This window comes from Tenrec ecaudatus, chromosome 12 (assembly GCF_050624435.1).
Source record: "Tenrec ecaudatus isolate mTenEca1 chromosome 12, mTenEca1.hap1, whole genome shotgun sequence".
NCBI classification, from domain to species: Eukaryota; Metazoa; Chordata; class Mammalia; order Afrosoricida; family Tenrecidae; genus Tenrec; species Tenrec ecaudatus.
In genome coordinates, this window is record NC_134541.1 from 26715252 (window position 1) to 26742173 (window position 26922).

Genomic DNA, 26922 nt, shown 5'->3' on the forward strand with positions numbered 1-26922 from the left:
TCTACTACATTCTCTTCCAGCTTTTAAGGCATCAAAGCAAAACGCTTAGAGCCTACTTCAAAAGAACACAATAATGGATTTAATGCTTACACTCGAGTACGGTACACAGTGATTCTGCCCTCGTTAGTCACAGCCTTCCTATGTGTGAGGGGTGTTCTGTGTTGCTGTAATGCTGGAAGCTATGTAACCATTCTTTCAACTATCAACAGTCACCCATAGTGGACAGATTTCATCAGGATTTCTAGACTATAATAGACTAAGGGGAAAAAGTCTAGCAATCTACTTCTACAAAGCAGTCAGTGAAGACCTAGTGGTGACAGCAGAATATTGTTCAACAGAGTGCTGAAAGATGAAATCCCTAGGTGGATTCAAGCATGCTGGCAGTCACGAGGTCAGTGCAGCACACCAGGCAGGCAGCATTTAATTGTTGTACATGGAGCTACCATGATTCAGAGCAGCTGACAGCCAAAGAGTTATTATGAATGAAAGATTTTAAAATACTCACATTAAAACCAAAAATTATGTAAATGTATTTAAATTACCGAGGATGCAGGATTTTCTATTTACAATTAAAATTAATATTTGGAATTTTATTTTCCAGGTGTGGGGGGAGAATTCCAAGTATGATGTTCATGGTTAAATTCATGAATTTCTATTTTGTATGAAACAATGAAATGTATATAAATTTCATAATAGCTAGAGTCAAAGTCACAAGCATGTAAGTGTCCAAATATGCAATCAATAAATATGTGACAACTTTCTCTCCATTTGAAATAGCCCGGTAGGAAATGTGCTATGCTTTGCTCATAGTTTTCCCTCTACTGAAATACCCTGGTCCATCTATTACTCATGGGACAGCACTAGCAGTCATTGCTCAAAAGCACAGCAGACTCGCTGCCATCGAGTCAATGCTGTCCCGGCAAGTTTCCAAGACTGTAACTGTTTGGAGCAATAGAAAGCCCAGTCTTTCCACCATGGAGCTGCTGGTGGTTTCAAACTGCCAACAATGGGCATCATAGCAAAACACATTAACCACTACCTCTTTCAAATTAAGAAGTTCTTCAAGCAGTCCTGGTACTAAAAAGGTTCACAGAACACTCTAATGAACTAAGGAAAAACAGATGTACAACCAGAGCCTCCATGTCCACATTTGCAACATTTCTTCTCATTTTTCATTCCCTTCCTGCAGAAGTTTCATTCAACCATTATTGTCTGAGTCCATCTCTAAAAAGAACATGCCGTGATATTCTTGCCTTCAGATGAGTAAACCACAAAAAGCTTGCAGCGACAATCTCATAGGTAATCACCAAGTTCTGCTTTGAGAACAACAGAGTCCACACTCCACCTTAACAACCTGAGAAAGTTCACAGACCACTCACTCATGCTCATCTAGGGCCACCATACAAGTGATTTCAGATTCTTTCTGGCTCCATTCTCCAGGACAGTCAGTTCTCCCACTAAATCGGCTTTAGTCTATAATAAAGATGAGTCCAGTAAAGAGCTACTCTACAAAGCCTTAGAGCTTCACGAATATTTAGGAAATGTCAGAATTTACCTACACTAGGATTTTTTTGCATATGAAGTAGCTATGTAAATAAAATGTGCACGGTGAACTAATACTCAAGGGTCTGAGGAGCATGGTTTACAAAATAAACTTTCTTATACGTGCATTATTTGTGTAAAAATATGGTAATTCTCTCCAGCTACATCCCTTTCAATTTTAGACAATGCTTTATAAACTAAATAAGCTAATAACAATGAGTACAAGGAAGAAGAGAATCTTCTACAACTGATTATGGTAATGACTGTACAACTCTTCTTGATAAGAATGTACAGAATTGTATGATATGTGGATTGTGTACAATAAAACTGCCTCAACAATAAAAATAATGAATGTTAAAATAATACTAATAATGAATGGCAATCAAGAGCCTCAAGGTATGAAGTATGGGTAAGATATATTTACAATTTTATTTTTTAAAAATGATGAAGTGGGCTACTACCAATTAAAGTTATTTTTAATAGGGTGAATATAATACATAAAATACATAACTAATCATATTAAATACATACTATGATATAACTACTACATATTTTAAATACCAGTAAGAACTAAAATAAAATTTTAAAGTTTGTAATTCTAGTATTTATAAAAAGATAAGTGACAGACCAGGAAAAAGTAATTAGTATCAATAAAATACAAGGAACCCTTACAGATCAATAATAAAAAGAACCAACCCAAAATGAAATGGGAAATGTTAAAAATAATTTTATAAATCTAAGAAACACAGGAAAACGTGTCCAACCCCATGTAGAAAGTAAAAAATAAAATCCTGTTTTCAATGTTGGCATAAATTAAGAAAAATATTAAAAATGGCTATGTTCATAGATGGAAGGGAATATACAGAAAATGGTATGCTCTCCTATTCTTGGTGGAAATTTAAAACAAAATGGCCTTTGGGGAGACTGTTTAGGCAAGATGCATTCCCTGGAATACAGCAATTTCGCTCAAAACTTGTCCTACAGAAAATTTCACTGAGTGGGCAAAAATGTTCACAATGTTCAAGGAAGGCCAATAAATGCATCCTTGTTTGAAACTCTCCAGAATCAATCTAAATGAATATCAGTCAACTTTTAAAGCACTCTTATTAGAGATTAATAAATATTCAGCTGCTAAAAAGAATGAGGCAAATGTACTGAAAGAGGTCGAAGAAATGCTATGAAAAAACAATCAGACAACAATGGCCCTAGGATTCTCTCAATCACATTTAAAAATAAAACCTTCATTGCCTCCCTACCTACGTAAATGCATAGAAAAGGATATAGAAAACTGACACACTATTATATAACAGAAGTTACTCAGAATGAAAGGAAAGAAAGGCCTTTCACTTTTACCTCCCATACTTCTACCTAGGTTTAGACTTTTTTTTATGACCACTGGATACTCTTTTAAAAAGGAAAACAAAACCAAACAGACACACACACACACACACACACACACCAAAGTAGCTTAGCTGTTTATTAGTTTAAGAGAGATCAAGGTGTACTCATAGTCAGGATTATCTTAGACTCTGACCATTTACCACACACATTATATTATCAAAACTAAAATGCTGTACTGCCAACTATATCCAAATAATTATCAATGCAGCAAGCAGTCACTGCTTGAGAGGAAAAATCCCCATATGATCATGAATACACAACTTCCTAATGCTATCCATACCATAAAATTATTATTTCTCTTTCAGTAATGGTAAATTAGCTAATATTCGATAATCCCTTTCACATATAACAATCAGACACCCTGGGAGAATATCTAAAGGCACTGGCAAACATCATAAAGCGAGTTAAAAACTGAAGAATAGTCAGACATTTGAACTAATGTAAGAGCTCACTAGAGGATTTTTCCACTATTTTAAGGCTTTCCACCTAGAGGCCGGACCAAGACAGAACCACTTGGATGGCTAAATCTCAAATGAAAACCTGTATCTCCACTGAAGATAAATGTGTGCATGAGCAAATGTGGTGAAGAAAGCTGATGGTGCCCGGTTATCAAAAGATATAGCGTCTGAGGTCTTAAAGGTTTGATGATAAACAACCGGCCATCTAGCTCAGAAGCAACAAAGTCCACATGGAGAAGCCCACCAGCCGGTGTGACCACAAGAGGTCAAAGGGATCAGGTATCAGGCATGAAAAAACAAAAAATCATATCACAGTAATAAGGGTGAGTGCAGAGTGGAGACCTAAAGCCCATCTGTAAATAAAGGGACACCCCCTTACAGAAGGATCATGGGGAGGAAATGAGCCAGTCAGGGTACAGTATAGCAACAATGAAGCATACAACTTTCCTCTAATTCTTAAATGCTTGCTCCTCCCACCCACCCACTATCATGATTCCAATTCTACCTTATAAATCTGGCTAGACCAGAGGAAATACACTGGTACAGATAGGAACTGGAAACACAAGAAATCCAGGGCAGATGATTCCTTCAGGACCAGTGCTGAAAGTGGTGATATGGAGGGTAGAGGGAAGGTGGAGTAGAAAGGAGGAACTGGCTACAAGGATTTACATTAACCTCCTTTCTGGGGGACAGACAACAGAAAAGTGGGTAAAGGAAGATGTCGGACAGTGTAAGACATGACAAAATAATACTAATTTATAACTTTTCAAGGGTTCATGAGGGAGGGGTTAGGGGGAGGGGGGAAATGAAGAGCTAATACCAAGGGCTTAAGTGGAAAGCAAATATTTTGAGAATGATGAAAGCAACGAATGTACAAATGTGCTTTACACAATTGATGTATGTATGGATTGTGATTAGAGTTGTAAGAGCCCCCAATAAAATGATTTTTAAAAAGAAAGAAAATCTGATCTTACTTGAGTAAACAGAAGACAAAAGGCAGTACAAGGCCTGAAAGAAAAGTGAGGGGGAAATCCCAGAAAGAGAGCCACAGAGAGGTAGCACAAATTTATGTCCCCAAATCTCTGGCTAATCTCCAAAAACAGAGTTCTTAATACTCTGACTAAGGCTAAAAGAACTGAGCAGAGATTGCAGCTGTTGCCCTTTACAGGGGAATAGAATTTCACTTTTGAGTTAAGCTAAATTGATTGCCCTTTAAGACAAAGAAATAAGTTTAGAGAAACTTGGCATAATTCGGACTCTACAACACATAATTTATCATGCCCAGCATACAATTAAAAGTACTGGACATATGAAAAGAAGGAAAAAATAAAATGCTATTTTTAAGGGAAAAACCAATCAACAATGGATTCTGGATGTGACACAAAAAGTACCAGCAGGTCAGAGACCCTCAGGAACAGAAAGGGGAGTAGTGACCCCAGGAGAGCAGGGGAGGGGAGGAAGGGGACATTGATCAATGCATAAGCTCCCCCTCCCCCAAGGGAGGATAAACAACAGAAACGTGGGTAAAGGGTGACAATAGTTGGTGTAATATATAAAAACAATAATAATTTATAATCATTTATAAAGGGTGGGAGGGGAAAAAGAGCTGATACCAAGGGCTCAAATAGAAAGTAAAAGTTTAGAAAATGATGGCAAAAAAAAGAAAATGATGATGGCAACATATGTACAAATGTGCTTGATACAATTGATGTATGGAATGGTATGAGGAGCTGTTAAGAGCCCCCAGTGAAATACTTTTTTAAATAAATAAATAACAAAATAGAATTCATTAGACTTCATCAAAATTAAAAACTTCCATGTATCAGAAAACCGAACTAAAAAAATAAAGAGAACGGAAAAAATATTTTGGAGCCATGTTTACTATGGACAGGGTTTACTATCCAGAATAGTATATAAAGAATTCCCTGACTTAAACATACGGATCCCCATATGACCCAGCAATTTCACTCCTAAGTATAAACTCAAAAGACGTGAAAGCAGGACCACAAACAGGTATTTGTACTAGTGTTCATTGTTCACATAAATCAAAATGTGAAAACAAACCAAATGTTCACCAGCAAATAAAGGGACAAGCAAAATGTGGCACATCAATATAATGGAATGTTATTTACTCAGAAAACCAAAATTCTGACATATGATAGGGCATGACTAAACCTTGAAACCATTATGCTGAGTGAAATGAATCAGATATGAAAAAAAATGTTGGACAATCACACATGAAATATCTGGAAAAAGACAATTTTATAGAGGTTACTAGGGATGGTTGAGAGGGAAATGGCAAGGGAGTTACTGATTAAGGACATTGAGTATCCACTGCTGTTATTATGTCCCATCAAGTGGTTTTCAACTGAGAGAAACCCCATGTGACTGATAGCACTGCTTCACAGGGTTAGAACCACTACAAGAGCAGACCACCAAGTCTTTCTCTGTGCCTGCCATCAACCTTGCAGCTAGCAGCCAAGTGCTTAACCACTGCACTACCCAGGCTCCTTTAATTTTTGTTAATGATATTTTAAAACATTGGAAATGGACGGTGGTCATGGCTGCACAACAAGGTGAATATAATCACTGTCGTGGTATGCTGATTACAGACAAATAATGAGATGACAAATGTTGTTATATATATATATATATTTTGCCATAATAAAAATTGAAAGAAATAAAAAACCGACAATGTAGACTAAGCCCAAGATTATTTACCAAGTCTACCATGTAAATTAAGATTTTAGGGGGGATGGACAAAAAAAAAAGATTTTAAAGCAGCTATTGAAACTATGAGTAAAAAATAAAATTAAAATAAACTATGAGTACAATGAATAAAAAGAAAATTTGACCAGAGTAGAATCTAAAAATATAAGAAACTAAAACTATTAGAAAAAATTCATTGAATAAGCTTAATAGCAAATTAGAGTTGAGAGAAAAGAAAATGAAGCTTAACAAAAGAAATTACTATCTGAAAGATAAAGGAAAGATATTTTAAAAAAGCAAATAGTCTGTTATGTCTTGGACAAAATCAAAATGTCCAACCTAAGTATACTATAGTCTGAATTCTTAAAGTACAAGAATTGGGATAGAAAAAACATTTCAGAAAACAATGTCCTGAAGACAAATGGGCGCATAAGCAAATGTGGTGAAGTAAGCTGATGGTACCCGGCTATCAAAAAATATAGCGTCTGGGGTCTCAAAGGCTTGAAGGTAAACAAGTGGCCATCTAGCTCAAAAGCAATAAAGCCCACATGGAAGAACACCAGCCTTTGTGTGAGATCACGAGGTGTCAAAGGGCTGAGATATCAAGCAGCAAAAAACAAAAAAAATCATTATCATTGTGAATGTGGGAAGTGCAGAGTGGGGACCCAAACCCCATCTGTAGGCAACTGGACATCCCCTGACAGAAGGGTCATGGGGAGGACACGAACCACTCAGGGTGTAGTGTAGCAACGATGAAACATACAACTTTCCTCTAGTTCCTAAATACTTCCATGCTTCCCCCACCCTTACCCCGCCCACTATCATGATCCCAATTCTACCTTACAAATCTGAGTAGACCAGAGGATGTACATTGGTACAGATAGGAATCAGAAACACAGGGAATCCAGGGCGGATGATCCCTTCAGGACCAGGAGTGAGAGTTTCGATACCAGGAGGGTGGAGAGAGGGTAGGGTAGAGAGGGGGAACCGATTATAAGGATCTACATATAACCTCCTTCCTGGGGGACAGACAATAGAAAAGTGGGTGAAGGAAGGCATCGGACAGTGTAAGAGATGACAAAATAACAATTTATAAATTATCAAGGGTTCATGAGGGAGGAGAGAGCAGGGAAGGAGGGGGAAAAAGAGGAGCTGGTGCCAAGGGCATAAGTGAAGAGCAAATGTTTTGAGGCTGATGAAAGTAATGAGTGTACAAATGTGCTTTATATAATTGATTTATGTATGGATTGTGATGAGAGTCGTATGAGCCCCCAATAAAACGATTTTTAAAAAAGATGTAAAAGAGCAAAGATGTAAAAAAAAATACCTCAAATTTGTAAGGAAGATCTAATTAAGCTAAGGTAGCTGAATCTGAACTGACTCAATAGCACCCAAAAGCAACAAACAACACAGCTCTACCTTAAGAAGGTGTGTGTGTGGGGGGGGGGGGGGGTAGAAATTAAATTTAAAAAAAGAAAAAGTTTAAAGAAAAAATAATTAAGATGAAAATAGAAATAAATGAAAATTTAAGACAAATAGAGAAAATTAACAAAAAGTTGGTGCTTTGAAATAATTAAGAGCTGATAAATCCTTAGTCATACAGAGCACATATTACCAAATCAGAAATTATGAGGTTTTAGCACTTACTGACATAAAAACAAAAAGGAAATTTTATTAACAAAAGGTAAAAAGACATGGTTAGCAAATTTGGGTTAATAATTACAGCAGAAGCAAAGGTAGTAAAAGTATGAGAAAAAGGAGAAAAGGATTGTTAACTCTAAATACAAACCTGTAACAGTCGGTCTCTCCTGTAACTCTGAAACGGAAGAGGCCTGTTCCGTTTTCATAGTGTTTTCTCCCATTGACTTGCAGTTCAACTCCAAACCTGTTGGCCCCAGACCATCCCCAAAGGAGTGGCAAGTTAGTGCAGATGAGACCTGCCCTGATTCCAAAGGAGACTTCAACTGACCTATAAGGAAAAAAAGGAAAAATAAAATCTGGAAACATATACATGTGTATAATCTGGGAAGCAGGAGTTTGCACCACAGATTCAGAAAAGCAGGCTTTTTTGGGGAGTCGATCGTTTCACAGCAGACATTCCTTCACAGGTTCTGACATATCACCAAGGTGGTGAGCAGAGAAAAATGCTAGTACGAGGCTAAGGGAGGGACCGCTGTAAATGTTAAAAAAAAAAAAAGTAGGAGGCATGAAATGAGATGGCCCCGGAGAAACAGAGACCAAAGTAAGATATAAGTAAAATCAACCACAAATGCATAGAGAAAGCTTGTTTGTGTAACCAGTGAATTCAATTACTTGATTTCAAGACCATCTTATACTTGTAGACGTCGGCAAACAAAAATTTAGACTGATTCTCACTAGACAGGTACCAGGCTGGTAAGACAATTCTAGAACACATTCTTACCTTCAGATTCCTTGGTGCTAGAAGATGTGTCTCGCAACGGTTGCGTATCAACTGTATTAACCAAATCTGATACAACCAAGTCAGAATCTAGGATCTCATGAGTCCCATTAGTGGACAGTCTGGAGGACCGTCTCCTTGATAAGTCAGTGTTTTCCACGAAATTTTTTGACTTTTCTTGTGCTATAAACCATTAAAAGAGAGGTAGTCAAAAGAACAGGAAAAAAGAGAGAGAGACCAAGAAAAATAACTCAGCTACTCCAGATTTCTGGGCCAAAAGTTCCCACAAGGGTTTTACAGAGAAACTTGTACGATGTTGAAAACCAAATCTGCTGCCATCAAGTTAATTCCAACCCATAACAACTCTCCATAGGATTTTCAAGATTGTAAATCTCTGACAAGAGCAAACAGTCTCAGCTTTTGCCCCCAACGAGCAGCTGATGTGTTTAAACCGCCAGCTCTCTTTTTAGCAATCTACCACCACCTGACTCACAGTGCAATCGGTGTTCCTCCCAGACTATAAGACCACCAAAAGGAAATCTTTTTCCTAGTTTATACCTTGAAATAAAAGTCCAGTCCTTTTCCAGGATTGATTTTTTACTTAAGGATTCATGGTCCAAAAATACAAGGAACCAACCCGCCGCAGAGGCAGTGAACGGTTTTGTGTGGCTCCTCTAGCCAGTCTTTAACTGCCACCAAACAACCTTTCCCTGCACGCATCTGGTAAGAAGGGATGTGTGTCTGGGGGCGGGGGGGATGCATCCCCTGGATCCAAGATCCCTAATGCAGTCAGTGAACCTCCTGGATCCAAAAGACAGCTAGAACATCATAGGAGCAACAGCAGAATGAGGAGCCAGCACCTGGTGCAGAGTGATGGACTTCCCACCCCATGGAGCAAGTACAGCTGAGTGCTTTTGTGCAGGAGGCTGGCTTATGGAGTGGGGAACCTCTGGGCACTGAATTCAGGAAACCGAATTTTCAAACTCATGGAGCTTAAGCTGAGTTATATGCTCCCCTTTGGGCATTTACTAGCAGACCTGAAAGAACTTCTTAACATTTCAAACAACTCAACCGTGAGCATTTCTCACTGGCATTACAGCTTATTAATTTCCTTAATCAAACCCTTTAATCATGAATTTTGTGTAGTCATTGCAAAGAATATTAGAACTGAGCGTTCAAATAGAGAAGCTGTTCTCAGCCTTTGGGTCACAACCCCTTTGGGGACTGAACAACCCTGTCACAGGGGTCGCCCAATTCAGAACAGTAGCAAATGACAGTGATGAAGTAGCAACGAAACTGTAATAAAGGATCACGGCATCAAGGTTGAGAACCATTGCAACAGAGAATATTGGTTAAAGCAACAGAGCTTCAAAAAGCTCACGGGGGAAAAAAGTTTTGTTTTTTAAATAAAAAAATTTTGAAACCCCCTCATTAGTACACCAAGGTGATTTTCCAATCTTGGCACATAAATTCTATTTTAGAGTTTCCTAATGTAAAAAACCTGAGTATTCACTTCCAAAGTCAATAGGTTATAAAAGTCTTACTTAGAGCCATTATAAATCATTTTGGAGTCAAGAGATTTTTTTTAATCAGGAAATACTATTTTTAAAGTTTCACTAAGCATATGAAATCCATCTTTTCTTTAAGCCATGAAATTTCCAGTGGCATCCAACACAAATAGATAGCTTATGGGTATGGAAGTAATACCACTGAACTCAATACAAATACAGTTTGTACTTTGCGATTGCTTTTTCGTATAGCAAATCCCCTTCTCATTAGCCACATCCCAGATACATTGGCCCTATAGCTAAGGACAAGTACTAGAGCCTAAAGGGAGTAAGAGACAACAAGGGAGGCTGACTAGTGCAAACTGTTGGTGTCAATGACTATCCTAAAAGTTGATGGTTTAAACCAACCCACTGGCCCAGCAAAAGACTTGCTTTTGTAAAGATCACAGGCAAGAAACCCTATGGAATAATTCTACGATATACCACATGGAATCACCATGAATCGCAGTCAACCCAAGGTATTGAACAGTCAATGTCAAGTTCTAGCCATACACACAAACTAAAGACTCACATGAATTTTTGTCAAGCCGAGGGCGTTTTAATGGAACTTCACTTCCTTTTGATATTTTCCGTCTTCTCAATTCCAATGTTATTGGTTGCAAAGTTTGGGAGTTGGAATCCACAGCTACAATATACATAAAATCACACACAAAAAAATGTATTGTCTTAGTGGTCCAATCTCTCCTGTTATACATATAAAGTATACATAAATGCAGACATCCTTGTATGATAAACAGACCCTCAAAGGAGCCTTTTTACTTTAGATACAAGGGGGGGAAGTGAAATGAATGAATAATTTCTTCCATATCGGAGATACAGACAACCCTGACTCTTAAATCGTTCTTTCTTAGTCTCCTGTGACCTTGCTCTAGTACTAAGTAACTGCTCTCCCAAAACCTCTTTAAAACACCACATCCTCGTGATTACATTAAAATATAAAGGTTCAAGGGCAATAACAAGAATGCAACAAAAAACTCTGAAGTCATTGTTACCACCTTCAAATTTTCTCATCAAAATTTGACCTGTCAATACTTTGGCAATCCACCATGCAGGCGAATTCCTAAAATGTGTGTCCTTATTGTTGCCAACCTTTACTTGCAAAATTAACTATTTGGGCATGGTCCTAGTTTTAAGAAACCAAGGAAGATATCAACATTTAATTCCTCTTACAAACAACCCAGCAAAACCTCAGGAGACTGTCCAATTTGACATGTCCCAGGCCTGGCTGCAGATCCCTAGCAAGCCCAGCTCTGGCACGTAGCACACAGGACAGTGCACTTTCGTTAACATTTAATGCATTCAGAAACTCTCTTCCGCCAGGAAAGAATCTGAAAAGAAGTTGGCGAGAGAAAACACAGGAAAAGAAACTGAGTCAATTGGAGAGAAAGCAAAAGTGAGGGTTTAAGGGAGGAGTTGGGGAAGAAGTAGGGAAGAGATAGAAAGAGGATGGAAAATAAAGCAAGAGGAGGCAGGAGAAAGTAGACTCATCCAAGACCAGTAGCTTCAGATCTGGCATGACAAATGGCAGAACCAGGCACAGGGCTAAGTTCTGAGGAAGCAAATCTGGTCAGAGTACTGAACTCTTTCTGGCTCTTCCTCTATGTCCAACATGGCCATAAGTCAGTATCATTCTGTTCCAAATGGCAAGAACACCTTCCAAATTAAATACAAATAAAACCTTTGACACGTGCATAGCTCAGAGTCTGCTCCAATCAGGTCTGTACCATTTTGCAAGGGGATTTAAAATACAAGGGGGCTTCAAGAAATTCGGAGGAAAATATAATTTAAAGATAAAGGAATTTTCCCACACACTTTTTGAAGCCCTCAGCTGTATGTGGAATATTTGGCATGCCTTCATTCCTTTGGTACCATTTATAAACTGGACTGAAACAATATAAATGTTTCCCAAATGCTTTTTGCAACAAGAATCATCTGAGAACCTTGTTAACAATTAATTCCCAGTCCCAGGCCCCAACACGGAGATTCTGATAGAGGAGAACTGAGGCAGGGCTGGAATTTGCATTTTAAACAAATTCCTCAGGCAATTCTTAACAGTAACCTTAGAAAATATTCATTTTATTATACTATTCTCTATCATCTTACGTACTATAAAATTCTATACCTATAATAAAAGGCTAAAGCAATAAACTAAATATTCCTTAAAAAAATTCAAAGTCATATGGTCTTCATGGAGACAAACCAGCTAAAGGAGTACAAAATACAAGCTATATATATATATATATATTCCCCTATATATATATGCTTTCCTGAGTTGGAGTAAGTCTTAGGTGGTGCAAATGGTTAAATCACTTGGCTGCTAACTAAAAGGTTGGAGACCAAAGTCCACCCATAGGGGCCTCAAAAAATAGGCCTGGTGACCTATTTCCAGAAAAAAAGGCCCCTGCCAACCCAATGGAGTACAGTTCTACTCTTGAGTAGCTCAGGGACACATACAGGGTTCCCCTGAGTAGGCCACTTGACTGTAACTGGTAAACCAAACAGGACACATCACAACCGGCCAGTCTGTATTTTTCACCTTTCCCTTCATAATTGCCCTTCTCCTCAACTTTTGTAAAAAGACCCAAGCCTCCCTCATCTTTCAGCTTAACATGGTGTGCTACCCAGGAGTTTACAATCTCTAGCCCCACTAAAAAGAGATCCTAAATCTGTATATTGAACACAGAGGTTATTTTCTCAATTATTCCAAGGATATACCATGAGCAACATTCAAGAAGAGAAATCCCTCATTACATATTATAGATGCCTTGGGCATTAGGATCTACTTCCTTTCCAGAAACTCACTGAGAGACCAAGTGAATTTAGGTCAGTGCTGTCCAACAGAAATATAATGAGAGCCATAAATGCAAGCCATACACTTTAATGTTACAATTTTTAGTAGTCATGTTTAAAGAGCTGGAAAAAAAAACATTTTATTTAACCCAAAACACCTAAAAACATTTCAGTATGTAATCAACATAAAAATAATAGACTAAGTACTTGAAATCTAGTATGTATTTTATACTTACAGTACACCTTGATTTGGACTAGCCACATTTCAGGTGTTCAATAGCCACATGTGGCTGCCTAGAGGCTACCAGACTGGACAGCGCAGATCTAGGCCCTAAGAAACATCGCAAGCATGCTAATCTATTCACTTACTGAAGGGGAAGGTAAGGAATATGCAAGTGAGCATGCTTTAGGACCACTGTCGCATGACCTCAAGCAGAGTTCAATCCAAAAAGAGCTTTTATATGGCACTGAATAGACCTGGAGAATAAATGTTTGCCTCAGGAAGAAATTCAGGACATGTTACCCACCTGGGTATTCTAGAAGAATTCCAAATACTAACTTGTATTCTTCCCTGAATCCATACTTTATCATCTTGACTCTGTATCAATTAACCTTCTATTTAGACTATGACATTTTGCGATCAGTAACTACTCTCCAGAGAATTCCATTTCAAAATGTCCCCAGGCCTCCCTCCCTAGTCATTGTGCTTTGACCCCTACTTCCTTGCCAGGAAGTCCACACCTTATTTACTTCTCCTCCTTTCTTCCTTCCTTCAAGCCTGCCTCATTAAAACTCTTATTTCCTACAATAAAATCAATAAAACTTTGAAAAGAAAGAAGCTCTTATTTCCTGATCCTGGTTTCTATTACAATTACTTAAAATGAGACCATTTAAATGGACAGAAGCAAAAGGTCTTAGCTTATTAATAAACTGAAGCTGCAAGAGGTAACGTTTTAACCTATTAGCTGAAGTAGCTAATGGACAGTTATCTGCCACCCAGAAGCTCAGTCATGGACACGCTCCCTGATTTATGTTCAGCTGATGACATGCCTCACTCATTATTCAGCTTCCACAGACACGACTTGTTTTCAGATTGCAAGACGATTCAAAGTCAGTCACAAAAAACGAAGGATTGAAGTACAGAATGTATAAAGAACCACAGAGGGCCACAGAAGAACATTCTGGCATTGCCCACTGCAGAGCCCACTTGGAAAACTCACCAGTAGGAGCTATGGAAGGGGGTCTGCCTCGTTTTCTTTTAGGCTCCCTCAAGTTTTCTTGTGGACTCCTCACAATGTCATGTTCTGATTTCTTATCCACTTGGGCATCTCCAGTATACTCCCTGTCATTTTCGGAAATGTTCTCCTTGTCTTCCTTCTCGTTCTTAGGAAGGCTTTTCTCTGACACCTTTCCCTTGTCAGAGCCGATCAGCTTTCCTTCTTTATCAGGCTGCTTGGGTCGCTTCTCTGCTTTTAAGGCTTTGTCCTCTTTGTCTTTCTTCACAGTGATGGTGGCTTTTCTCTGCTCTTTAAACTTCTCTCGTTTATCAGGAGTTGATGAAAGACTTTTGTGATCTGTTTCTTTAGGCCTAGCATTACCCACAATATTCTAAAATGAGCAAAATAGCGATGAAACACTTGGTGATTACTTGCAAATATAAAGGGAGTTTTTTGCAGTTATGAAGACAAACAAAGAAATTAAAAGACGGCAATGCCAAGTCACATAATGCAAAGCACCACAAAATAAATAAATAGATAGATAAATAAATAACTACTTTACTGGGGTTTGAGAATCAGGCCTAAGCTTAAAGAAAATAACTGTGATATCCAATTCTTCAGAGACAAAGCAGTCGCCCTTATTAAGTCACTAGAAAACAAGAGAACAAATAACTACTTTAGGGATATTTTCTAGAAAGCAATCTTCCAGACGGGGCATTCTAACAAAATGTATGCCAGGCCTTCCCATGGCCCGATCCATAACTACATAGGCTCAAGGCCTTTCAGAGGCCTTGAGTGTCTGTCAGTATATTCTGACAGTGTAGATGGGAATTTAAACTGGTTTAACTGGAGAGAAAAAGAAACCTGTAAAGATTATCCAACCCAGAACCAGGGTCTGCTTCCTCTACTGAGCAACCAATGGCTGTGCTTGCTCCCTCAAGCCCCATACTATGTTCCTAAACCAATCTAAGCTTTCTCAAAGCCACAAGGAAAAACTATTTACTGCTTATCTCTTAAACTACTGTCTTTAAAATACATGCACGAAATCTTGAATCTTATTACAAGTGATTTATAACAAAGTTCTGGAGATCTCAAAACTACAACTAGGCTTATGCATCTCTCTTCAAGATCTCTAAAGAACAAGTTATCATCCTGTTCATAGAAATCCCTAAGACCTAAAGACGCAGATTTTTGCCAGAAACAGGAAGGAATGCCTAAATATACAGTGAGTGCATGATTAATTTATCCATAAGACAAAAACAAGGAGACTCTGAAGTTAGAGCCCAGAAGGAAAAACAATTTTAAATCCTGAAATTGTTCTGAAAGTAGCCAGGTGTCAGAATAGGTGTGAATGTATGTGTGTCCATTAAAGCTAAATTCTAAGAGAATATTAAAGAACTTGGGATAGTGTTACTTTATTAATAGAGCAAATTATAAACGCATGTTTATGTGTGTGTTTATATATATACATATACTAGTCTTGAAATATATATATAGATGTATATGTAAATATGTTTAAAATTCAGAAGGCTAGACTCCTAAGTATTTAATAGGATTCTATACTTTGCTTATTTTTCCTTTGTGTTTTTCTGTACTTTTTAAGTTTTCGCTAGTAACCATGTATTATTTTTTTAACTTCAAAAAAGGGGATAAAGTTTCTAAAATTTAATTATCACAACATTTAGGGGAGTGCAGTTATGTAAAAACATAATCTCAATCTATTCTAAGAAAATAATAAGAAAGCTTACAAATTTTCTTATTTTTTGTGCATGCACATAACAGAACCATTGGTTCCTAGAGCTAGAAAGATATTAAAAGCCCTTTTGTAGAAAAAAAAAAAAGAAGTCATGGGCCTGTGCTTGCCAACCTGCCAAGTCTGACTTGAGACCCACTCAGAGGCAGCTGGAAATTAAGAACTGAGGCACCTACAGATCCTCAATGAGCACGGTGCCCACCTAAGCCTATCAGTCCTATCAATCAGGCTAAGTGACATGCATGAGTTAACAGCTGAATGTTATCTGGAGGCCTAGTTCCAATTGGAGAAATTCTGGTTTCTAAATTAACTCAATCTACAAACCTAGCACAAAAATTAGCCAGATTTAAAGCCAAGTAACATTTTAAATTACTGCACAGTTATTTAGATGCCTAAGGATCAAATAATCAAGAGATAAACATCTTCAGGGCAAAAGTTTCATAATTTTGACTTTTTTCTGAAGAAAATAAAAGGCAAAAACATTTTTAAGGTGTAATCTGAAATGAGTAACTACATAAGCAGAAGTTACTAAAAATCTATGACAAGCAGAGGCATTTGATCATAAGAAAAAGAATATATCAACACCATTCAAAAAGGTAATTTTATTAATTTCTGTTAGTCAACTTCCACAACTAAAATCATTATCAGAATTTTTATAAACACCAATATCCAAGTACTGATCTCCACTTTTCTCTTCTATTATTTCAGTCAAACATAGACGTAAAAAAAATGACAACAGGGGGCGGGGGGACGCGAAAAAAACAACATGAAGAAAGAAGTATTTGTAGATGACCCCTATGACCAGGATCAAAATACCAAAACACAGGCCACATATGGGGCGTAGGACAATAGTATATAATATCTTCAAGCCAGACACATCTAGGGCAAGTGGTTGTCAAATCACTAACAAACAGTAGTACTGAAAATCAACTGGTCATGATTTCAAGATGAAGGCCAAACTAAATGAGAAAAACATGCTCTAGGTCGCCTCAAACATTTACACAAGCTCCCTGCAATCAGCAATAGTGCTAAGGGCACAGACAGAAAAAATAATGACAACCAGACACTTTTGAGGAAAACAAATAACAGACAATGGTTTCCAAGTACTTGGCGCTTTTGGAAAACGAATCTGTGTTAAAAGGAAAAAGGCAAAGAAAGACAAGTATTTACAATATCTGAAAGCTTGTGTGTTATTTTCAGGTGAAACTGTGTTAGATGGAGGAAAAAAGACTTTTGCCAACAGAAGCAAACGTAATGCCTTTATTTGAAAAACAGTACTACAAAGTTAGCATTATTCATACCACAAAGCAAAACCACATTTCTCACCTGATCTTTGGAAAAAGCTTTGACATGAATATGTTTGACAGTCTGAACTACTCCATCATAAAATTTCACAGTGTAAGTACCTAAAATTCAAGAAGATATCATGATTTTAACTTGCAGTCTCATGAAAACAACAACTTTCAAAGTATAAACACAAGGAAGCTCCAACCACATAATAAACTTATGGGAGTTAAAAACCACTGTTTAAGAATCACATTCAGCCATACTTATTAGATACTTGCCTTCATTTCTTACAAAATGTTACATAGTAAGTTTTCTTTTTATCTATACAGATAAAAAAATAACTCAAATTTCTATGATGCCTCATGGGAGGGGGACTTGCAATGAATTAGACTATGAACAATAAGAATGTGAAGAATGTAGATTTATTCCTTAGTGAATAATTGATTTTTATCATTTAATTTTTATTTTCTAGGCTTGGAAGTAGTGGTGTCTTTTAAATTTTAAAGGAAATATAATCATTATCCTATCCTAAAGGCATCATGATTTCATCTCAAAATCCATATAATATTCACATCACAGTATTTCAAAATAAAATGTTGCCAGAACATCAGCAATATTACCTCTATGCTGAACATTTTATCCCACGGGGGGAGGAGGGAGGATGTTCAAAAACAATATAGCCAATGTTTTGTTACATACAGATCTAACACAATTTGAAGATGAAAACAAGTTCAGTAAGTATTCCTCCCCACAAGAACACAGAAAATGATAACCTAAATACAAGTTTCCATTAACTAAACCCAAACCAATACTTTTTACTTTGCTTATCAGAACCCACCTACATCCTAAATAATCCTTGTTGTCCAGAGGATTTGTATTAAAAATAAGAATCATCAATATTTCCCACCAATATAGAAGAGGGAAAAAAATCCCAGAAGGCTGAGAGCAGAAGAATGCGAGTATTTTCCAGAACGTGTCAAGATACACATAATGCCCACCAACTCAGTGTCTAATATTCGCCATCCACTGAAGGTGCCTGTGACACTCCCACCTCCACACTTTTATCGTGTTTTCCTGCCTTGATAAAAGCAAAGTGTGGCCATCATCTGCTAGGCCAGTGGTTCTCAACCATCCTAATGCTGCGACCCTTTAATACAGCTCCTCATATTGTGATGACCCCCCCACCATAAAATTATTTTCATTGCTACATCATAACTGTAATTTTGCTATTGTCATGAATCATAATGTAAATATATGACATGCAGGATATATTTTCATTGTAACAAATTGAATATCATTAAACATAAAGCTTAGTGATTAATCACAAAATATGTAATTATATATTGTGAAATATTTATGTTTTCCAATAGCCTTAGGCAACCCCTGTGAAAGGGTGGTTCGAGCTCCAAAGGAGTCGAAAATAAATGCTGTGTTAGGCTTACTCAAATCTCTTACTGATCTACAAGCACCCAGTTTAAATGACTTCAAAAGTTACATAAAAGCTTCCTAACATTCCAGCTACTGGAGATTTCTCCTTGCTACAAATTATTCTGAGACGCATTTAGTACTTGGCCCACACAACCTCACATGCTTAGGTCTACCTCAATGAAATAAAGATGCCAACTCAAAGGCCTCTAGATCAGGGACCACATCTCACATCAGTTTCTTTTACAATGGCTGGTTCACTGCAGACCAGGGCTTCTCAAAGTGGGGCCTGTATCAGGCCTAATTCCTGAGAGCTTGTTAGAAATGCAAGTTTTCAGCCCCAATTCATATAGAGTACCTCAGAAACTCTGGGAGTGGGAGACAGAGATGTGTTTTAACAAGCTTTCCAGGTGATTCCCACCACCAATCCTTCTGTCTATCACATTGTTGGCTTGAGTGTTGCTATGATCCGGGAGCCATGCCACTGGCATTTCAAATACCAGCAGGGTCACACATACTGGACAGGTTTCAGCAAAGCTTACAGATTAAGACAGACTAGGAAGAAAAGTCTGGCCATCGACCTCCTGAATCAGCCAATAAAAACCCTACAAATCACAACAAATTATAAGGAGGCTTCCAAAACTTCATAGGAAAATTTCATTATCTTTTCATTCAATTTTTCCAACAATTTTTTAGACAACCTCATATTGCAAGCATATATAGCTATGCTCTGTTGGTTAAAATATCAACAAATAGATGACACATGATAACAAAAGAAGTCTAGGAACAAAAACAAAAATGAATCTGCCTAAAGCATCTCAGCAATGACACAATGAGCAGTGCCAACAAGGGTCCAGGATCCCAACTATATAGCGTGTCTACAAACAAAGTTCTTTCCCTGCCTATGTATATATGCTAGGGGGTCAGCAAGCAAAAGAATGCTATGGAATTCTAAACAGATAGTTTTCAGACAACCGTGATATTGCTATGGCCAGCTTGGGGGCAGGAGGGGAAGGGACGGGGGCGGTGCACATACAAGTTTTTAAGGATCCAATTCTTATTTTTCAATTATTTTAGCAACAAAAAAAGTTGATGGGTTACATCAGTTGTCATTTATACTGACATTATCTAAAAGAGCATTAAATTAATGCTACCCAACGTTTCTAACTATCTTAAGTAAATTCTGGAGCATATTTATAGACACAAGGCTGTGCCTCAGTTCCATATGTAAGCTATCTAAGATCAGACTCCAAGCCAGTCGGTCAACTTTGACCAATTCTTCTCTCACCACATAACACTGCCTCACTCCTAAGTCTCAGTCTGTCATCAAACCACAGGCATTACTGGTCACAACTGAATGTCACTGAAATGACACAAATTCTATGGTCAAAGGTGCTTAGGGACCACTGACCTTAGATAATGATACCCTGGTCTTGACCCTTTGGCTTCCAATGGATGACAAAAGATCATCTTCAAACTTTCTTGATTGTGCAAAATGAAGCCTTAGAAAGACTACTGTCACTCAACAGTGGTCTAAAACTGTTTCTGGAAAGAGACCCAAAAACTAATGGTTTCATGTGTAAGTTAAAAGAAGTTCTTCCCTGACATCTCCTTACAGAAGGGTCATGGGGAGGCGACGAGCCAGTCAGGGTGCAGTATAGCAATGATGAAACATACAACTTTCCCCTAGTTCTTTAATGCTTCCTCCACCCCGCCCCCCACTATCATGATCCCCAATTCTACCTTACAAATCTGGCTAGACCAGAGGATGTATACTGGTACAGATAGGAACTGGAAACACGGGGAATCCAGGGCAGATGAACCCTTCAGGACCAGTGGTGAGAGTGGCGATACTGAAGAGTGCAGGGAAGGTGGAATAGAAAAGGGGAACTGAGCACAAGGATATAACCTCCTCCCTAGAGGACGGACAACAGAAAAGTGGGTGAAGGGAGATGTCGGACAGTGCAAAACATGAAAAAATAGTAATAATTTATAAATTATCAAGGGTTTGTGAGGGAGTAGGGAGTGGGGAGGGAGGGGGAAAATGAGGAGCTGATACCAAGGGCTCAAGTAGAAAGCAAATGTTTTGAGAATGATGATGGCAACAAATGTACAAATGTGCTTGACATGATAGATGGATGGATGGACTGTGATAAGAGTTGCACGAGCCAATAAAACGATTAAAAAAAAAAGTCCTTCCCATGAACCTTCCCATAGGTAGCTGATAACAGAGCTCTCTTTATTCAACAGTTTCTCTCTCACTAGATCCCTGGTGGTACAGCAGGTTAAGCACTAGACTACTAGCCTGCACTGTCAACAGTTAGAACCCAGACTCAGAAACACAATGGAGTACTAATCTACCCTAGAGGGCCACTATGAGTCTGAATTGACTCAGTGGCAGTGAGTTTGATTGGCTTTCTCTTTTCACTTCTAAATATAAAGACATATAGTTATGTTTCTAAGTTGACACAGGGTTTGGGTTTTCTGTCTCAGGTAACCTAAAGGAGCCCCTTCCCCTCTACCATTTGAACCCTCCTAACCCATGTCCACAAGTGAAACAAAGCTTCCTGGCCTTGTCCCTGTGAGGGTTAGGAACTCAATGTTATCTTCTTTGTCTGTGAGCAGACAGGAAAAGCAGAAGTGGAGCAGCAAGAACAAAACAAGAGGTGCTTAGCCAGCTCATCTTCTCTAGGGCCAAGAAGGCAAGGACACAAAGGTGATTTTGAATTCCTCTTGAAATCCACCACAACTGTGATAACATGTGATTGACCTGTTTGCAAGCACACCTTTCCCTGCCCTATGGCTTTCCTTCTTAGCAAACTTACAGAGAAGGCTCAGGTTTTGTGATCAACAATGTACAAAGTTTACCTGCCCAAATGAGTCCAAAGGAAGGTCAGTGAATAGCCTGTAGGGGCCAGAACTAGCATCTCTCTCCCCATTACGGCATCTCAGGAGACAAAAAGTTTCAGAAAAAGCAGACCACCTACACCTGCCATAGTCTTACATCAGGCACTTTTTCTGCATTATTCCTTCCCCTTTGTAACACCTGGCTCCAATTCACCCCCCAGCTACCTTAGGAAAATGTGGCCTGCCCTCCCCATCTCCGGGAACAGCAGGGCCATTTCAGAAGCTTGAACCCATTCAGACCTCATTTGTTTGCCCTGTTAGTTTATAGCCTCATCTGTAAAATGAGGACAGAGTCAGTTAGCAAGAACCTTTGCATGTTTGGGTGAAGACAAAGTGAAAGAAGATATGAAAATTGCCACGCACAGGGCTTGTCACAGACGAGAAATCAGTGAGTGATTCTAGTTATTATTATCCACCGAGTCATGACAAATGGGAAGCCCCAGCTCCTCCCCACTGCCTCTGCCAGGAAGGTCAGAATCAAGCTAGCACCTGCTTGTGCGGGTGGGCCTGAAGCTTCTTTCCATCTTCTGTTCTAAAGCTCTTCCCACTGTGCCAACCTCTCCTCACGTCAATACATAGGATCAGTTACAGCAGGAAGGAAACAGAAAGTCAGGAACTTCTCCACTCGAGACTCAGAGCGAAAACTACTTCCATCCAGTCAGCTCTAAATGCAGAGCCGACTTCCTGTCTTTACCAAAAAGATACACAGGTTTTCAAGGAGGAAGGGGAAACCCACCTGGCTCACCACATCTCTCAAGATTAAGAACCACAGATCAACAGGAAAGAGGAATGAATTTCTCTTTGTTGTAAACACTAAATTAACTACTTTTACCTCCACTCCCACCCCACCACACACACACCCAGAACGCCCTACAGAACAGAGCGGAGACACAAAACCCTGACAGTAAGTAAATGGCCCTGGCAAACAAGTGGCTATGCCATGCCCCTGGCAAAAAACAGGAAGCTAAGCAGTTCCAGCTAAAGGCTGAAGTGAACTCACCAGAGACAGCTTCCAAACAAGGATCCATAAAAGTAGACCCTCTGGCTTTAGTACACACCGAGGAGCTGACAAGGCTCACAGGTGTAGCTACCTAAATACAAAATGATGCTTATTTCCCACTGCCAAAGCACCATTCCAGGTGAAAGGGCTACATAATCTGACACTGCCTGCCCCATCTTCCAAGCGAGTGTGCATTCCCTTAAGGCACTATAAAGTTGCTGTTTAGTTGAGGACCTGGCTGGAGACCTGGTGGCACAGTAGCCAATGCACTCAGGAATTAACCAAAAGGTTGGTGGCTTGAACAAAATGAAAGATACTTAGCTAGCAGAAAGCTGAAGAAAAGCAGCAGCAGCTGTTTTCATACAGAATATGGCCTCAGGAAGCCTACTGGGGTGCTCTCAGGAGTCAGAACCAACTGGATGACGAGGGAAAAAAAAGTTGTAGCTCATATATCCTTGATTCCTGACTGCTCACCTACTCTGGAGAGAGCCCCACCCAACCAGACGGCTCATTCAGTGCTCAGCAAAACCACAGGGAGATGAAGAGTGATTTAAAAAAAAAAAATCAGCCCAAGCCTTGCAAAGGTGAATGAATCCATCTGTGACTTCACGATATTCCTGGCCTCCTCTTAGCAGGACTAACAAGAGATAAGTGACTTTCAGAAGAATTACGGGAGATAGGGGACACCTTCCCACCGGAGCCTCTCCTCACAGGAGCATTAAGCTGCAGTGGCCCCTGCTCCAGGTGATCCAGAGGGCAGAAAACGCCAGGGAAAGAGTGAAGAGCCCAGCATTGTAGCTCCTAATCCTGCAAGTAAAGACATGAATCACAATGAAATAGAAACTGCCCACCAGCTCCCATGGATAAACTCCAACCCTAAAGACCTATCACGCAAGAGTATTTTCTTTTTTTAAGAGTATTTTTATCGCAAAATCTGGCCCTAATCTGAGTTCCCACAAGTTAGCTTTCCAACACCATCCAGCAAGTATCAATAACACCATCCTACCTGTTCCAATAATTTTTCACTTCTGGATTTCTCTCTCCTCTTTCAACAAGTTAAGAGTGGCAACATAATTCAGGACTTCAGGAAAACAGACATTGGCAGAAAACACTACTCGTTTTCAATGTTTTCCAATTAACTAAAATTTCATTCCACTGGACAAAATTCTGAGCTCACAGAACCAATGAGGTAAGGAGGCAAATGACTTTTCCCCTTATCCTTTTAGCTCATGGGGGAAACAACTGAAAATACTTTAAAAAAAAAAAAAAAAAACACCTTGCAAGCAAAGCTTTGGTTGCCTCAGTTTAAAAAGAAATACAAAAGCCCTAATTAACTATGACCAATGTGGTCAATACTTAAGTCCTTAAATGATTATTTCAGAAAGCATCACAGCAGCCCCCCCCCCCCCCCGAAACACTAGTAAATGCACATTTCTTGGACCCTTAGGATCACTGTACTGCCTTGCCACTTTTTTGCTATCCCTTTACCTAATCCCTTTACCTAATCCCTTTCCTCCCATTTCAGCACTCCCAGGCACTCTCGCAGGTCAGTAGAACAAAAAATATTCCTTCCTTAAGGCTACCTCTTTTATCTATGGAGGTACCTGTGTTGCTTACCACCTGGGACTTTCCCCTGGTCCATAAAGGACAGTTATTTCCTCCAAAGGAGCAAACCCAAATACATTAGTGAAGGGGGCAAATATGATGCCATCAGCATGAGTGACCTAAACAGACTTTCCAAGAACACACCTCTGTACATGAAAAACTTCCATATTGCATATCACATGGTTTAAAAAGCCAATAAAGACAAAAAGTGTGATTAACCTTGAAAACTACAAACTGTAAAAGTAAACTGCCTTTTACTAAAAGGTATAAATTTAAGAACATTTATATTTTCCTTCAAATACTTTTCCCCCCAGTTAATACACAGGAAAAGCAGTAACATCCATTTTATTTTTATTTTCCTTATAAAAAATAATTTAAGGAAACGAGCTATTTAAAAAGATTTATCTATCTGATTAAAAGACCACTTAAAAGACACAACCTTGCTTTACAGGCCTAAGGGAAGAGAGCTGTGACCGTAACTGGTACATCTAACTGAGCCAAAAGCTGAAGAAAGGAAAACAATCAGAGAACCTGGAATTCCTCCTTCATATTCTGCTATTTGTCACTTTTAATCCTCTCAACCCAACCCATTCTCAGAATTAATTTCTATCCCATGGCCAACACTTCTCTGACCACAAAAGACCCAGCACCAAAGACCCACTGCCCCAACCAAGGCTGAACCCCCAGCACCCCTGTAGCACTGCTCCATAGGGTTTCTGAGACTCAGGAGTCCCAACCACCAGCTCTCAGTCAGCAGCCCGACACTTAACCCACTGCAACACCAGGGCAAATGCTGGCTATCTACCCTAACGAGACCAGTCTGGCCTCATGGCCATGCCTGATAGTGACACCCAGAGGACTAATTAGCTTACAGGTTTTGAAGATCAAGGACATAACATAAACATCCTGGTAGAAAATGTTTACAAACAGTTTTTTTTTTTTTTAAAGTTATCATTTCAGACCCAAGAATCTATTCTCTGAATGCCAGAATTCTGATCACATATGGTATCCTTAGAAACCTCTGCTGGTCTTAATATTCGCAAAATGAGCCTCTTTGGGTATCTGATGTGTGTCCTCAAAGGCTCTAACATGTGGCAAAGACAGCCCACTAAGTAAACTACAGTGTCTCAACTTCCACTGCGACTCTGATGTTACCCACCATCCTCAATCACCTTACATCCACAAAGAATATTCAAAGAAATGTTTGGTATTCATTTCACTTCTAAAATGGTTATTCACAAACCAGCAAAAGGAATAGTAGTGACATTTCATCAATTGTATTGGGAACTTGTAGATCACGTATTTCTCAGCAGGGTGACAGGAAAACTGTGACTATTTTCGACGGAACGTTAGGGAGCAAAGAGTTAACCCCTTTAACCCAGCTTTCCCTCCAGTTACGATTCTTGACATACTGATTAACTTGAAAAGAAATGGTTCCTAGGAAATAATGCTGAAAAATACACCCTCAAACTCTAATATTACCAACTTTCCCCTAAATCACGAGTAAAATCTACTCCAACTTAAATGCCTTACCATCCTTGTTAACAGCAGTGACTTTGGCTGGATAAAAACGACAATCAGACCAGCAAGCAAGGACCTGTTCATTTATCTGAAATTCCTAAAAAACATCAAAAAGAAAAAAATATTCTGTTACTAATCTATGTTTATAGGACACACACTGATCAGAACTCAGAAAAGAGGGTAGGGTGGGTCAGAGTGGGAATGAGAAGTGGCTGCTCGCATATGGAAAGCTTGTTTCTTCTGGTCAGTATTGGAAGGGTTTGGGCACAAGACCTAACCCCCTCAGGGAGGTCTGGCAAGTACAAAACAGCACTACTGATAACTCTCTCCAGTCAAGAATATGCTGGGGAGAGGCGGGGAATATGCTTGGAAAGCAAGTCTAAAAACTGGGGAAACACAGCCAGTATCCAAGTTAAAAGGAATGAGACTACTTCATCCTGAAGAAGCAGCATTGACGCCACTTAATACCGCTCATTTCTAAAGTCTTTAGCCAAGAGAAGCACCCATTCACCTTTAATATTTCATACTGTATCCTACCACCATGTAGAACATGCAGCACACAGCTGGCATGGATACATTCTGTACAATAAATATTGAATAATTAAGATAGAAAAGAGATAAATCCTACTGATTTGAAAGTGGGTATGGGGGAGAGCCTAATAGAGATCAGGGTTAAACCAGAAAACAGATACTGGGTTGAGTCAAATTTGAAGGCAGTAGGATGACTCTGTATATCTCAATGTCTCTTTAAAAAAACTCAAAATTAATGCTTCATTACTCCATTCAGAAGTCAGTAAAAGCGGGAACCAATTACAAGAATCTACATATAGCCTCCTACCTGGGAGATGGACAGCAGAGAAGAGGGCGGGGGGAGACATTGGACAGTGTAACGTATGACAAAATAATAATAATTTATGATGAATTCTGAAGGATTCATGAGGGAGGGAGGGAGGGAGGGAGGGAGGGAGGGAGGGAGGGAGGGGGAAAGTGAGCAAGCAGTTGATATCAAGGGCTCAAGTAGAAGGCAAATGTTTTGAGAACGATGATGGCAAAAAATGTACGTATGTGCTTGACACAATGGATGGATGGATGGATTGTGCTAAGAATTGTACGAGCCCCCAATAAAATGAATTAAAAAACAAAAAAGAAGAAATCAGTAAAAGCTCCAAGCAAATGATAACATTTAGAAAATGGGAATACCCTCCTCTCAGGTCCAAGCTCTTTGAAAGCTATCCCTGATCTTAAATATGAGGTGGCATGGTTTACTACGCAGCATGATTGCTGAGTAACTAATCAGACCGCAAAGACGGTAAGATTGTA

General features: G+C 39.0%; 1 protein-coding gene across 3 annotated transcripts in view; it reads right to left on the minus strand.

Moving 5' to 3' along the window:
* The window catches only part of PHF20 (PHD finger protein 20), a 134076-nt gene that overhangs the window by 46249 nt on the left and 60905 nt on the right, over positions 1-26922 (minus strand). For 2 of the 3 annotated variants that reach the window (XM_075563692.1, XM_075563693.1), the window contains 6 exons: positions 25615-25699; positions 17184-17263; positions 14108-14495; positions 10609-10722; positions 8533-8712; positions 7900-8079 (listed from right to left, as the gene is read on the minus strand). In XM_075563692.1, the coding sequence (XP_075419807.1) occupies positions 7900-8079; positions 8533-8712; positions 10609-10722; positions 14108-14495; positions 17184-17263; positions 25615-25699 (1027 nt within the window). The remainder of the gene's footprint in view (positions 1-7899; positions 8080-8532; positions 8713-10608; positions 10723-14107; positions 14496-17183; positions 17264-25614; positions 25700-26922) is intronic. The other variant, XM_075563694.1, reaches the window with a different exon arrangement.